This window comes from Anarhichas minor, unplaced genomic scaffold, assembly GCF_050575085.1.
Source record: "Anarhichas minor isolate MPS153535 unplaced genomic scaffold, ASM5057508v1 ptg000028l, whole genome shotgun sequence".
Taxonomy (NCBI): domain Eukaryota; kingdom Metazoa; phylum Chordata; class Actinopteri; order Perciformes; family Anarhichadidae; genus Anarhichas; species Anarhichas minor.
In genome coordinates, this window is record NW_027466474.1 from 8247803 (window position 1) to 8263406 (window position 15604).

Below are 15604 nucleotides of genomic sequence, written 5' to 3' on the forward strand. Positions count from 1 at the left end.
TAGCTGCCGGAGGGATTTATCAGAGAGGTGCTAAGGTTTCTACCAGATGCTACAAGCAGCTAACTGGTGATGCCACAGATGGGGGAGGACACCGAGTCCCCTCTAGTGATGGAAACAGCAGGGCTTGTAAAGAGGAAGACGGTCTGCTGTCACACCATACCTAACCCACGGCCTATTTGAATGGGCAGGAGATGTGTGCAATGTATAATCAGGTGTTAAGATCTGGTGAATTTTCAGTTTGTGCTCTCATCTGGTTCATAGGTAGAAGGTAAAGGGAATCAGACATGGTTTCGGCAGATCTCAGTGTGCTTAATATGTACAGTGAGAAACGAATACTTTAACGTTTGGGCTGCCAGAGAGGGTTGAAGTGGTGTTTTACTGTCATCCTACCTGACGTTTGTTCTAGTGAACTGTATTATCAAGAGGTTACTGTGTGTGTGCCGTGAAACTGTAATTTAAAATAGTATCAAACAGGTCAGGGACGTGCTGCTGCACTGCTCTGTTTGATTGAAACTTTCAAGTATCTAGTTTTTATAAACACCCTCAATCAGTGATTTCCCAGCAAGGGTTCGGCCTGTGACAGATTTGAGAAAACTCCTGCTGTGATTGAGGTGAGGCCAGACAACGTCAACCCACAGAGAGACCCTACATTATCCAATACTGATTTGCCCTTTTGAATGGCCAAATGAGTAATTTCAATAAATTAATATTCCTAAAAGAGTAAGACTGGTTCTGCACATTTGCAGTGGCTTATTAGTGTGAAGCAGGAAGATGAATAGTGTGCCTTGGATAACTAGAGTTCTACGTAATTGTTACACTTACTCACCGGGACACAGAATGTCTTTTATATTGTGCTTCTTACGATGGCGCTTTCAATGCTTGGCCTGTTGCCAAAACAAAATAGTCTCGATAAACCTTTTTAAAAAATATCTTCTTGTAGCTTTGAAACTGCACACTTGCAACAACCCTTTTGTACTTCAAAAGCCCAAAGCAATATAACAAGAGTACAATAGCAGACTCTTTTACACACACACACACACACACAGAGGGAGTCAAGAGACACCTGTGTGTTGTGACTTTCGCTCAGGACGTCATGTACAGTGGTAGACAGTTTGTCCCAATTCTCACTAATCTCTGTATGGAGGTGAAGTCAGACTTCAGATGGATTAAGGAGCAACTTCAGCAACAATAATACTCAGCAACCTTTAGATGTTGTTCCACACAAGGTCACCAGGTCTGGATGTATAGAGCATATAGATCCCTTGGTATGAAAGGGTTCAGTGGAAGCTTGCCAAAGGTGAACTGGTGGTTGCTTGTTGCTTGTACCAGTTCTACAGTATCCTTAAAGTGTAACTGTACCCGCAGGTCGGAGCCTAAATTCACCCACCGCATGATTTTGAAAAGAATGCAAAACCACACCCGCTTACATTATGACAAAAGCCTTGACGCAGTGTCGACAAATAAGACAGCTGACATCAAATAGCGATATGTGGCACTGAATTTGATGGATGTGATGTTCATCAGACCACAGATGAGACGACAATTAATTATTCCTGCAGGGCTTCTTTGCTGTTTTTTCCATTTGTAAGCTATCACTCAAATGGCGGGAAGATGTAAAAATCGGACATTCAAATATTTTTATAGTTCCCTTGGTTTCCTAATTCCCTTGGAAAAATAAATCTTAAAACATTTCTTAGATATGACTTCTTCACTTTGCTGAAGTGAGCTAAAAGTAAATAGAGAAACCCTGAAGCGTATAAAGACATTAGGCCTATATGTTGCTGTACCAAATGCAGTTATTCAGAATAATTTACAGTACAGACCTCACTCTAGACAGATTTGGGAACTATTTTCTACACAAATGCAAACACCAGTAAAAACAGTTTGGCATGTGTGTTGATTAGATTTGTGTGATCTGTCCTTATGTGTGTGCATGAAAACAAGGATAGATCAAAGCACTAGGTTAGGACTGGTTATTGTCCGTGTGGGCTTGCAGGAAGTCTCTGCCTCTAATTACAGGACTACACACACACACACACACACACACATTCAAACACTATTATTTTCCTTTTAATATCTTAGTACAGAGACCCCTTAAAAGGTTTTGTGTTCAGGTTTGTCGAAACCTAAAAGGCAAGCAAGTATTCTAATATAAACCTACCACTGAGGTTAGATGTGGGCTACTTTAAGTATTAATTGCTTGTTATCTGAAGCAATAACAAGATTATGTCTGAACAAGTAATTGGCATACAACAGGTGGTCATGTTAACCCCTTCACTTCCCAACCAACCGCCAACTCCTTCAATGGCTCCTCTCTCCCTCGGTCTCTCTCTCTCGCTCCGCTTTACTCATTTGAAACATGAGTTCAAAACAAATGGGTCCGGTCACACTGCAAGCTCTCCATTAAAGAAGGGGTTGTTGAATCAGAATAAGGTTTATGGTTGGTGCATACAAGTATTAAGATTAAATAAAAATACAGGCAAAGTACTGCAAAAGTCCAGAACAACAAATTTGTAAAATATAAACGTTTTAAATGAGAGAACTGTACAGTTTTGTGCAAAAACTTGTATTGTAATATAACTTGCAGCTTACACAATTACTGCAGTTTACTGTAACCCACTCTCCCGGGTCACTTGGTGCATCTTTCTTTTGTTTTGTTTTTCTCTGACGGGGTAAAACGTTGGTAATGTGCTTGGTCTTTAGCAGTGGTGGAAGAAGTAAAAGTAGTAGCATTCTAAACCTTCAAGTAAAAGTATGCCAATATATTATCAGCTACATTTACTAAAAGTATGAAAATTAAAAGTACTCATCGTTCAGTAAAATGTTGCCTGTCAGTGTTTTACCACAGCTATGATGTTTTGGGATTAATATGCTGCATTACCGAATATGTTGCACTTTACTGCTGTAGATGTTTAAGGTTGATCTTATTCTAACTCTTCTATACGTTGAGTAGTTTCATCTACAGCAATACATCATATTCTATACGGGGATTTAGTTAATTTAGCTTAAGAAGTACATAAAGGAAGACTTCATCCTTCAGTTTATGACAAGCCTTCAAATCAAATCACTACATTTGGACAATATATAATTTTTACTGGACAAGAAGGGTAGAGAGTAGCCTGCACCATTTCCCTGATGTAGTAGAGTAAGATATGTCGAAATAACATGGAAATACTTGTAAAGTAAAGGTGGTTACCTCGAATTTGCACTTAAGTAGGCTACACCACTTAAGTAGTTTTAACCAACCACTGGTCGTCAATAAGAAGACAACTGAGTTACATGGCCTCATATGTGTATAGGCTAGAACAGCGCAGTGTTTTAAAGATACAAAGGCATTCAAGTATTTCAGAATGAAAATGTGTTTTTCTTGGTAGTAAATGTGAGGACTATAGTATTTTTTGTAGGCCAATGCAATGTGTAATAGGCTGGCTCCCTGCGCGCGCACTCTCGGTGCGCTCTAATTAGTGCGCGCACTCTTGTGTAAAGGTGGAGGCTCGGCTCGTCGCTGCTGCGCCGCTCAGAAGAAACTTGAGCTGTTAAAACTTTGACGAACATCGTTAGATGTCTGCCACATAACCAGACCTATTTAGAGTATATGCTGCTCAAGAACTCTCCCAATGTTTGACGAAGGAGACGAAGCCGACAGCGGCGAGAGAGCCCATCTGTCTGAGTCTCCCTCACCGCCTCTGCCTGTCTGTCTTCCCCGAGGATCACCTTCCTCACCGCGGCCCCTGGACCTCTTTTCCTCCGCCTCTCCGCTGCTGGGGGACGCAGACCCGCCTTACCTCGCCACTCCGGAGTGTCTTTACCCGTCTCCAGAGAACCGGGACCCCGGGGACTCCCCACATTCCACACCGCCAAAGTTATACCAGAGCATCGGGGACACCGGCTCTCCGTTTCGTTCGTGGCAGGATGTGCGGACAGATGCGCTGTTCGACCGCTGCGATGACCCGTTCCCCAAGTGGAGAGGACGAGGCGCGGCGAACACTGACAGCTTTCAGCACCGCGGACAGAGACTCCACCGGGCACCGGAGGGCTCGGACCACGGGGACCACGGGAACCACTCCGTTGAGCACATCGACACCGGGTTCAACTCCGAAAGCAGGCAAACGTGAGTCATCCTCTTATATTCACCCACAACTTTTGTCCATCCACCCAGAGACATGATACATAAGTAGAAGTCACCAGTGTCACGCGGCCTTGTGTAGAGTCCATGTGCTTGTATATAAACTCTGCAATTTGCAGTTATGCAAAGAGGCTGCTGAGCAATAGTTTAGAAATGGCAAAGCTGTTCTGGGTTGAGAGAATTTAATCAACAGTTACTAATCCACCTGGGAAGTCAACAAGTAGAGGTCAGTGTTGGAGAGAGTAGAGTGAAGCAGCAGGATTTTCCCTGAGCCAGTCACCAGCTTTGGACCAAAACGCTGTGTTTTAATTACATCAATGGGACTGGACTGTGATGTAACCTATTACACCTATTAACCTATTACATCACCAGGCCTTGGCATGTAGTTGATGGGTAAGGGATTGGACATTCCTTTAACCAGCAATTTGGGTTGTTGGGGTTTTTCCTGCAGGGTCTTAAAACTTTGAGGATCAGCCAGTGATCAGTATTACTAGAGGGTCGTCACATATTTTTCTGTCATTCACTGCTTGAATTGCAAACTGATGTTCCTTCTTAAATGGAACATTTGCAGTAGATGTGTTCAATTTGTGTTAATTGAGTCTATAGCTAACTAACTTTGCTGTTATTTTAGCTTAGCTTGTGCTGAAGTGTGCTTGAGTTGGAATGAATGGGTGTGTCTTTGTAGCTTTTCCATATGTCGTCCTTGTGTTGAGAGAGAGCATCTTCATTGGTTCCGGTGCGCAAATGCATAAGCATCAGTCAATGGGGATTGTGCGTGTATGTGTGTGCGTTGTGTGTGTGTGTGTGTGTGTGTGTGTGTGTGTGTGTGTGAGTAAGAGAGAGACAACAGGACAAAATCATGTGACACTGAGCAGACTACAGAAATTGGCTTGCAGAGTACATCCCCACAATGTCACTCGTCACGCACACAAGGACTTGCACAGAAACACTTGGGAACTGTCATTTTTAAAATGCTACAGTGCCCTATATACAGTTAATTATCCCAATTGACCTTATGTTTAAAGCAACATTCGGAAATAATCTGTATTTCTGCAATTAAATAGCCCCTCATGGACAGTTGTACACTTACATTTGTTGACGAGCCATCTAGTATACTTGTCCGAGAAGTTTATCTTGAAAAGACTTGCATGAATGCGACCACGTGAAATTCTTACTCGCACACACAAAAAATGACCACATGTGCGACCACTTTGATCGCAGACTGGAGACTTGCAACAGTGAGAAGGTCCGCTCGGCCTCTGTCTTGAAGCCTGAGATAAGTGCTCACAAGACCGTTTTGGAGGACACAGTCCATTGCATCCATGCAGGAAACATCCAGAGGCACAGCTGGGACATAAATGGTGACACGTAATGGTTATTCATGTAGCACTGCCAGCTTAGTTATGCCTATCAGATATTGCGAATGGCAGGCCTCAGAGTTGTCTCTTTGATCTTCTCTGGTCTGCTCCTTTGATACACCAGTGTTCAACTTAACCTCTTAATCTCGGAGCCGTTTTTGAGGTCTCTGAGCGAAAAAGCATAGCCCTACAAAACTGACCATAGCTCTGTAACTACAAGGTCGATTTTAATAAGTTTTGTTGATATAATCAGATCACAACACCTGTGACATAGTTTACATTGGTCATATTGTGAATATGTTGCTGGTTAATATAGAGAATAAGACATAACACAGCTGAAAGTGAAAATATTCAGCCTCGCCTGGGAAAAATGCACTTTCAGTGATAAAAGGTTATTGAAATAATGCAGCTAGCTCCCTGATTCTTTCCCAAGTCATAGCATAACTGATCAGTAGTTATTAAAAAAAGGTTAAAGTGGAATAAAGTGGAATAAAGTTAAGAATAAGAGGTTTTAGTCAGGCGAGGCATCATTTTCGAACCAGCTGTTGCAGCTCTTACATTGTACTTTTATACACTATATAACTATATATTTCACTTTCTTTATCACTCATATGATTCAATACATCCAAATACAGATAATAGGAATCATATTCATATTCATAACATCATCAGAGCCAGTTTTGGCTGTCATCTGTAGGATTTTCTCATTGCATGTGTGTGTGTGTGGCTGGATCTCAGCCTATCCTCGGTCGATTTCCAAAAACAACCCCTCTTTAGACGCGTCATCGTCTTAGGAAGACTCGTGCCAAATTTGGTGGTGATCGTCAACAGATTTCATAGAATAAAGTTGCCAGAAGTGAGGCGTGTACCCCGGCGGAAATTTCCGGTCGCAGGCAGTCTGACCACTCGCCCAAGCCCCCTTGACCGCTCTTATTCTGGAAACAAGTCGGAAGTCAACAGTATGCAGTTGGCAGCAATGACTACAGCTTTGGAACGGAAATTCCGCGACGTTATTATCCATATTTTGAGAAAACTTGGGCGCATAACCACGATTTTTGTCGGCGAAGTTCAGCATGAAGGTACGTTTGATCATCCACCAACGGTTTAGTGCTTCTACGGATCGTAAAACAGAAGTTAGTTACGTGTTCCGCCACGTGTGCTAATGCTAATAAATGCATTGTATGACTGGGTAGCCGTTAGCATGAGGGTACAAACATTGATTTACTGTACTCATAGCGCCGATTTCGGGCCAGGATTTGGTGCTTTTATGCCACGATATTTTTGTGCTTATATGAGTAGCCTATAGTTGTCTTTGGAGTTTATAATAAGTGACTTATATGATGTTGTTGTCCACACGTTGCTGGTTCATCGAAAATAAAAAGTGGCCGTGTCCACACTACTGGCTAATAATCAGGCTATTTGCTGCATGTGAGTTTGAGGGGTTCTGAGCCCGAGAGCCCCCAAATTTGGGGGCGTCGTGCTCAAGAGGTAAGGCCTTGCGTGGAAAAGAAGCATATGCTCTCCTGGATGCCTGACTCGGCTAAATGTTGGACGCTTGTGTGTGTGTCTCTGTGTGAAGGAGAGTGTAAGAGAGGACGAACATGCCTGTTTCTCATTACCAAAATATGGAGAGCAACTCACCTTTGATCTTAAAAATTGGCAATTTACTGCTTGAGAGAGTGTCCATGTGTGTATTTGATAAAGAGGGAGAGAGCGCTGAGAGTTTAACTCTTGAAGATATTCTGCTCATGTTTGTGTACTGATAAAGTTGTAAACTCGTTGGCACATTCTGTAAATATTTCTGCTGAGTCTAAACTTCTTTTTCACTCATTATCCTCAAAATTTGATTTCAACCCTGATTCGTCTTCTGCTCTTCCTTTCTTTTTCTCCAGTTTGCCGGTAAATGACCTACTTGATTGCTTGAACTGAACATAATGTACTTGGTGGCCCAACATTAGAGAGTTTAGCTCGAGCAAAAAGGTTATACAGATTTCATGACAGAAGAGTTCCCAGTAAGTGACAAATAGTTCATGATATTTATCATTGAATGCACTGTAAGTGTTTAGTACACATTTCCTCTACATTTGTTGTTCTCACATCTCCAACATTGAGTTAAAAGCACTTTCTATGTGCTCAAATACATCGACTAGAATAAAACTGTGTTAAATGGCACATTTTGCTTGTTATAACCCACTATTATTTACACTTACTGTACATCACTCACATCATGTGTTTCTAGGTGTACTGCCCCCAACCAGGTATTTTTCATTCATTTGACTTCAAACATTCTTACAATATCTTCTCGACTTGATTCCTCAACAACATAGCTCATGAAAACAATTACTTTCTGGCTGTCAGCCGGATATAAGAGGTGTGACTGTTGTTTAATGGCAGCTAATTCTAAAGTGTTACAGATCAAAACTCCCCAAAGCCACCTAAATGTAACTTTAATGAACAACTATAATGTAACTCAAAAACAAAATCGGTTGGATCTACTTTATTATTGGTGGGTTACCTATATCACTTTACATCAATAATGCTTGCCAATATAATGTAACCCAAATAGCATTGGTATGAAAGAGCTCCAGCTTGGCTGGATATGGGGATTCCTGCAATGGTGTGTTGGAATATAGTCTGAATCACCAGCAGCAGTGGTGCGAGATCATTTCTGTCTTTACTGAGAGTTTTGTTGTTAATAGGAGCGGGTCTCTGAGTGACCTGGAACAACAAAATGAGAGCTGTGTCGACTCAGTAACAGATTGAATTGGCGCAGTGTTTGGTTTAGGGATTAAAAATGTTGCCATAAAATCACATTGCAAGTTACTTCCAACCAGTCCATTAACACTCAATTGAAATGAAAGGTGAAAAGGATTTTTCTTCTGAGGTGTTTTTTGAACCATAGCAGGGATTAGAGGTGACTGAATACTGGACTTCTGCTCAACAGGCAGAAAGAAAGACGTCTGTAGTGGTATGGGAGTGTGTACAATATAGGCGTACTTTGTATTAAATGGTTTGTGTACCCCTGTAGCCTGACATCATGTTTGGCTACACCCATGTAGGGAATAACGTCTGGTCGTCTTGGTTGCAACAATGCTAATGTGACAAGTCCTTGAGTGTAAAACACAATATGATGTACAAATAAGCAGACATGCATACACAATCCCTTCTTCACTCACTCATCTTTCTTCTAACTCTTAGTCCTCCCCACACACACACACACACACACACACACACACACACACACACACACACACACACACACACAGACACTTTATATCCATCCATATCCATTATGTCTGACTCCTCCTGTCTTTGTGACTGTAATTCTGCACAAAAATGATGCAAGTAAATTGTATTTCAGATCAGAGTCACAAACAGTCAGAGATGGATGGAGAGGAGGTTAGAGAGGGATGGAAAATGGCGATTCATTACCTGACTATAAGGTTATCTAAATGGGCTGGCAGCCAGACTGTCCCCTCATTACTATTACCATTGCTTACAAATATATCTGTGGATGTGTGTGTGTGTGGTGGGGGTTAAGGGAGATATTGGGTACAACCTACAGCATAATGCATTGTAATAAATCATGACAAACAATGGCCCTAACAAACAAAAACCTTTTAAAACCTTTTAAGCTTCATAAAGGAAGTGTTCACGACATGCTTTTTGTGTTTATTTGCATCACAATTTACAGATGATGCATGTTGTGTCCACGTTCTGTATGTTTGTCCATGGATGCACCTTATGTGTGTGATAGTCAATTGTGTGTGTGTGTGTGTGTGTGTGTGTGTGTGTGAGAGAGAGAAAGAGAGATGGATTTGTGTCATCTTGATTGGCAGCCTGAGGCATAAACGGCTGATTGCGTAAAACAAAAATCAAAATCTGCAGAACTTTTATACAATTTTATCGCACACTGACTAACACTCTCTGTCTCTCTTACTCACTCACTCTCTCACTCTCTCTCTCACTCTCTCACACAGACACACACACACACACACACACACACACACACACGCCCACCCTCTCCCACAGTGATTTGCCTTGCTGAGCTCTCTTCATCTCCTCAGTTCCACATCCTTTAACGCCCCCAGGGAATGTTTCCACCACGAACAGATTTCCATTTTCACCTTTTCCTTCAATGTCCAGCCTTCTGTGTACACACACACACACACCAACGCAAACACACACACAAATAGCCTGACTTACAAACAGGTCTTAGTTATGCTGTTCAAGTTTTTCAGGTTGGCAAGATTCCTTTTAGTTCACTCAACAAGAATTGTTTCAATTGTCATATTAGCATTTTATAAATTCAATCTCAAGTCTAAATTAGTTATTTCACACTGGAGAACCAAATTATTCTGGATAATCATTTTCCACCAACAACACTAGTATTCCCATTCCCACTTTTTTATTTCAAAGCGTACCCATATCCAGTATCTCCTCCTCCACTCACTGTCACTCAGTCTTTCTCCCTCTCATTTCTCCAGCTTTGGGATACATCAAGGCTTTTTTTTTCACTATTTGGGTCAGAGTGTCAGGCCACACAGCAGATGCAGACGTTGTGGCAGATCAATGTGTCTCTAAAATACATATGGGGGAGTACAATAGTCCCAGTGAAATGTGTTTTTCAGTACAAAGTGCACTGTGATTACCAGTGGTTCTGTTTGTGCAAAGTACAGCTAGTCATATTTGACAAGTCCCTTTTGATGAAGAATATTTTTTACCTTCTCTGTCCTGCTGGGATCTGACAGTGTGTCACTGGAAATGGGGCTCCATGTAGAAAGAAAAACAAATAAAGACATTTTGATCAATGTACATGTTCATGCCTGTGTGCACGCATGTGTTGATAATGACAGATTCGCCACTGGCCAAAGAGTCTCTTTGGAACGACCATCACTCACTTGTAGTGTGAGTTTGTCATGCCAGAGCCAATTGAGGTGACAGCTTCATCTCTCTCTTACCAATCAGAGCTATTGACCTGAGATGGCCCCACAGTAAGCTTTGACCCTGGAAGCAGTTCATTGATTTGACCGGAGACGGATACATCACAGATGGATTGGTTGGCTTTCTCTGGGGTCAGGGGAGAAGTCTGTGTTAAGCACTGCTGATCATGTTTGACCAGTTCCTGTCCACGGAGGATATCCACATAGGGAGACAGTAATGAGTTTGTTTGCCCCGTTACACCATTGTCCATTTGATGTGACTAATGATTCTGTCGTTTCCTCTTGCCGCCATCATTTGCTCTCTTGCTCTCCACTGTTCTTTCCTTCGTTAATACTTCATCACTCATTCCTCTGATTCGTTCTTTGTCTCCTCCCTCAATTTTCATCATTGTCATCCTTGTTCTTTTTATTTTCCCCACTGTTTGCTCTCCACTTTACTGTCCCCAGGGTGGAGGCCATGCATCGCCGGCACACCACATTGAGAGAAAAGGGGCGTCGCCAGGCAGTGCGGGGCCCAGCCTACATGTTCAATGAACGTGGCTCGGCCCTCACTGCAGAGGAGGAGCGTTTCCTGGATGCTGCCGAATACGGAAACATTCCTGTGGTCCGCAAAATGCTGGAAGAGTCCAAAACCCTTAACTTCAATTGTGTAGACTACATGGGCCAGAATTCTTTGCAGCTGGCAGTGGGCAATGAGCACCTAGAAGTGACTGAGCTGCTTCTAAAAAAGGATGGTTTGGCGAGGATCGGTGACGGCCTGCTTTTGGCTATCTCCAAGGGTTATGTCCGAATCGTTGAAGCCATTCTCGCCCACCCTGCTTTTGGAGGAGGTCTCCGACTTGCTTTGAGCCCTCTGGAGCAGGAGATGCGTGATGATGACTTCTACGCTTACGACGAGGACGGAACACGTTTTTCACATGATGTCACGCCCATCATCCTGGCTTCTCACTGCCTGGAGTATGAGATCGTCCACATCCTTTTGACGAAGGGGGCCCGCATTGAAAGGCCTCACGACTACTTCTGTCAGTGTTTCGAATGCATGGAGAAACAGAAGCAAGACGCGTTCAGTCACTCACGCTCCAGGATGAATGCATACAAAGGCCTGGCCAGTGCATCTTACCTGTCACTCAGCAGTGAAGACCCTGTGCTGACCGCCCTCGAGCTCAGCAATGAACTGGCAAGACTGGCCAACATCGAGACCGAGTTTAAGGTAAGGTGGTTTCTATTTTCTCAACATCTTTGCCTATACATTTTCTATCCCTGTGCTTTTTTAAATGCCCAAAACTTCACAAACGTATTATTCCATATGGGGGCCACGGGTTGACCGAAGATTTGGCAGAGTAGCGTAGGGGAGGAAGGTGAAAAAGAGGGATACTCTTCTTCAGAAGACACACACACACAATACATACAGTGCTTTGCTCAAACACTAACAAGATTAAGGAACTTATTGTCAACAATAGGGGTGGTACAACAAATGTGTCAGCCAATTACAATTGAGAGCCAAGCTGTAGAGATGGTAGGTTTAGTTAAAGAACACTCGGAGCACATTTTTAGGGCTGGCCGATAGAAAAATAATCATTATTACTATATCAATAAGAAAAGTTTTTGTTATCAATGTGTATAACAAAATGGCAAATAAATGCAAAAACACATATATGAAATTGATGTGGGGTTGTTATATGTATGGGTGGTTAAATCATACACTGCACATTGTGGCTGCAAAGTTTCAAACCTCCCTGCATTTGATATTATTGTATTATTACAGTATAAAGAAATTAAATAATCAAACTGATTTTTAAAGCCATGCTTCACAAGGAACAAAAATAAAACAAAATTTGAATAACTATTCCTATTGTAAGTTCTTAACTACAACTTGCTCAAAATCATTTTTTTTTTATCTAACGTTTGTCAGCTAAAGCAAGGAAAGAAAATGCGAAAGATTTTTGTAAGACATTTTGTGAGCAATAGAGTCTCATGTGGACGCCGAGATCATTAATGTAGAAAGCAGGATCATCTAATTGAACCGATCAGAGAACAATAGCCTAATGACATAACAATTAATTTGTCCCCCTTTGTTCGCTCATGTGCTACTGCATTTCTTTCCTCCGCTCTTTGCATATTTTTGATTGTCCTCTTTCATCCATTCCTCAATGTTTTCTGCCCACCTTTGTAATTGTCAGTCAGCTTTTCTGCTCGTCATTCTGTTCCCTGTCTCCAGACAAAGTAATGAGAAGAGCTCACCTGTGGGACCAGATGAGCTCCAACACATCGTTGGAGCTCATCTGCCTCATTAACATCTCATTATCACCCCTTGTCTTCTCTCTTTATTTGTCTCCCGGCTGTTCTTCACATCATCTTCTCATAACGTTGAAATATCAAATAATTGAAGAGAGAGTGCCAATAGCCTGCGACAGCCCTGTTTCATAAGGAGAAATCAAAGTAGGACATAGATCACATTTTCTCAATTATTGTCAAAACAATGTTTGCTTATTGTTTTCTGGGTTTGACGGTATAGTTTGTGAATGAAACATTATTTACCGGCCAACTCTCAACTTTAGAGGTTCTCTATACAGAATTCAGAGCATATCTATTGCCTTCACACGGCGCTCAATGTGGAGCCGGCTAACTGCTAACAGTGCAAACAGCACGGTCAGAGCTAACGGTGTTTACCTGAGGGGGTACCGGACCGGAGTGAGCGCTACGTTTCTGCGATGACACCGTTGGTCTGGACGGTGTCATCAGCTGCAACCGCCGTATGAGTGCAGTGCAGAGAGGTGGCCACGAGCCAGCCAATGGGGCACAACACAGAGACTCACATGCAGGGACAGGCGGACGGCCTGGCAACCTCAACAAAACACAGAGAAACTCTGATTACAACTCACATAGACTTCATTCTCTGCTCAGGAAGACATTACTCCACTATATCTTTACATTGCAATTAGATTGTTTGCTTCTATATTAATGCTCTGAATCCAGAATCCTTTAGAAGTTGGAGAATTCCCTGCCCCTTCAAATTAATGAACAACCTCTGCCTCCACTGTATTTTGAGATTAGTGCAATAAAGCATACTAACATGCTAACACAGTAAAAGTTCTTTGTTTAATGTTGCAATGTTGACATGCTAAATGTATATGTATAGCATCAGAATGCAGCATGGGACAGAGCTTTTGTATCCACTTAGAGAGAAAGAAATGTATGTACAGTACACACAGTCAAGTGCAAGCAAACACTAACACCACTTTCTCACCCACACTTGCAAAAGTCAAAGTGCAGAGATGAGAGTAGTGATAGTGTTTCATGTTGCAGGCTTATGTGGAGAGTGGGGACTGCTTAAGGCATATCAGGACCTCCTGATAAAATTAAATAACCAGCCTAACATTTATCTTAAAGCATCTTCATTTTCTTGACAGCCCATCAATTTCTCATAAAAGCCTCTGGACACACACACACACACACACACTTACATACCCTTGGGAGAGACAGAGAGAGGCGGAGAAGGGTGTTATTTAATTTTGTACATCGCATTTCACTCTGTTCTTGCGTCATAGATATTTTAGTCTAATTTAGTTTAAATTAAGACACACGGCCACAGAGAAAGTGAAAAACAGCTATACTGGTGGTGAATGTCCACTGAAGTGCAGTAATACAAACTCTTTCTATCTCTCTCTTCTTCTCATCCCTCCATCTTACATCTTCCTCTCTCTCTCTCCCCATGTTTGAGGCTTGGCTCATGTCCCTCCCAGTTCCCTCATCTGTAACCATTCTCACTCTGCTTCACACTGCTCAGTCTCCATTTTCAATCTCACAATCATCCCCCTTCCTTTATCTCAGCCCCCCAAGGCACGAAGCACATACCCTGAATTGTGGTTGGATTTTCACATATGCTGCATGTGTGTGTTGTATGTGCATGTCTGTTCTTGATGTGTGTCTTATGATGTCCTATGATTAAGAAAACATTCTTGTACATGCACTACCCTGACGCTCTCCTTTCCCTGAATGTAAACAGTCATGTGATTGTTATTGATGTTTTTCACTTAGCAGCCTAAAGCTGACATACACCAAACGCCTCCTTCTCCTCCAAGTCCCCCAAAGGGCCAATAGATGCTTGATGTCCATAATTTACTTTTTCATTTGCTGATAGTGATGAGCCTTTTGACCAACCGTATCTAACATGCAGGTTTCCAAGCCTAAAGGGCCAGATTTTAAAATGCATGACATATATTGCAGCTGTTTGGTTTTTAAGATAACGAACACACTGTGACTTCACTAAACTGATTGCACCATTTTATATTCAAGAGAGATACTGTTCAAGTCATACTAGAATGAAACTCCCTCAATAAAAGGGTCAAACACTGGAGGAATGCAAATGATGTCCAAGGTCAGTAGGTGCACCAAATGCAGTACATATTTTGGTACTTTTTTTTTTTGTAGCCCGTCTAAACGTACATATAAATCGTTATAATCTTCTTATGGCGCTGTATAATATTAGTTATAAGCACTCTTAAATATCCATGACCACTTAGAATAACTTATTATAGCACTAGCATGCTTTATAACAGTAATTATAATGCATTATAAAAATGTATTCCAACTATGGGAATTATAATACACTATGATCCTTCATATCAAATCAGTGAGTGACTAACAATTATGAAGATTTATTATACTTGACTTTAGAAGTCATCATAAAATGCTTCATAATGTGCTATGATTATTGTCATGAAGCATTATGGATATTTATGAAGGCTTATAACATAGACATAATATATTGAGCTATAAGGTGATTATAACGCATCAGTATGTTTATAAAGCATTATAGACATGGGCGTCGACTGCTTTGGGGGGGCGGATAGGCTGCCGAAGGCCCAATAAAAGTCCCCTGTTATTTCGTTTTTTCAGAGCTTTTATTATGAAGTGGCAAATTAGGAAAGGTTGGGTTTTCATCAGCAGTAATTTAACAACATCTTTACAGATAAGTAAAAGAAGATATCTGAAAGAATAAACAAGGAGAGAAACTAAACCACAGAGATTCAGTTCCGAAAAGTCTTCCTCTGGTCTCCTGCACAGACACGAGTTGAGTCTCGCTCGCAAACACACAGTTGTTTGAAGGGGGTGGGGGGTGCGGTGGGGGTGCTGGATGCACGGGCTGGCCGTGGTCTGCAAGATATCACTGCAAC

The 15604-nt window shown here is 41.9% G+C and overlaps 1 protein-coding gene across 1 annotated transcript in view; it reads left to right on the forward strand.

The window, feature by feature from the left end:
- Positions 1-3617: 3617 nt before the first annotated feature.
- The window catches only part of trpc7b (transient receptor potential cation channel, subfamily C, member 7b), a 43156-nt gene continuing 31169 nt past the window's right edge, over positions 3618-15604 (forward strand). The window contains exons 1-2 of the mRNA XM_076103640.1: positions 3618-4111; positions 10875-11637. Of these exons, the coding sequence (XP_075959755.1) occupies positions 3618-4111; positions 10875-11637 (1257 nt within the window). The remainder of the gene's footprint in view (positions 4112-10874; positions 11638-15604) is intronic.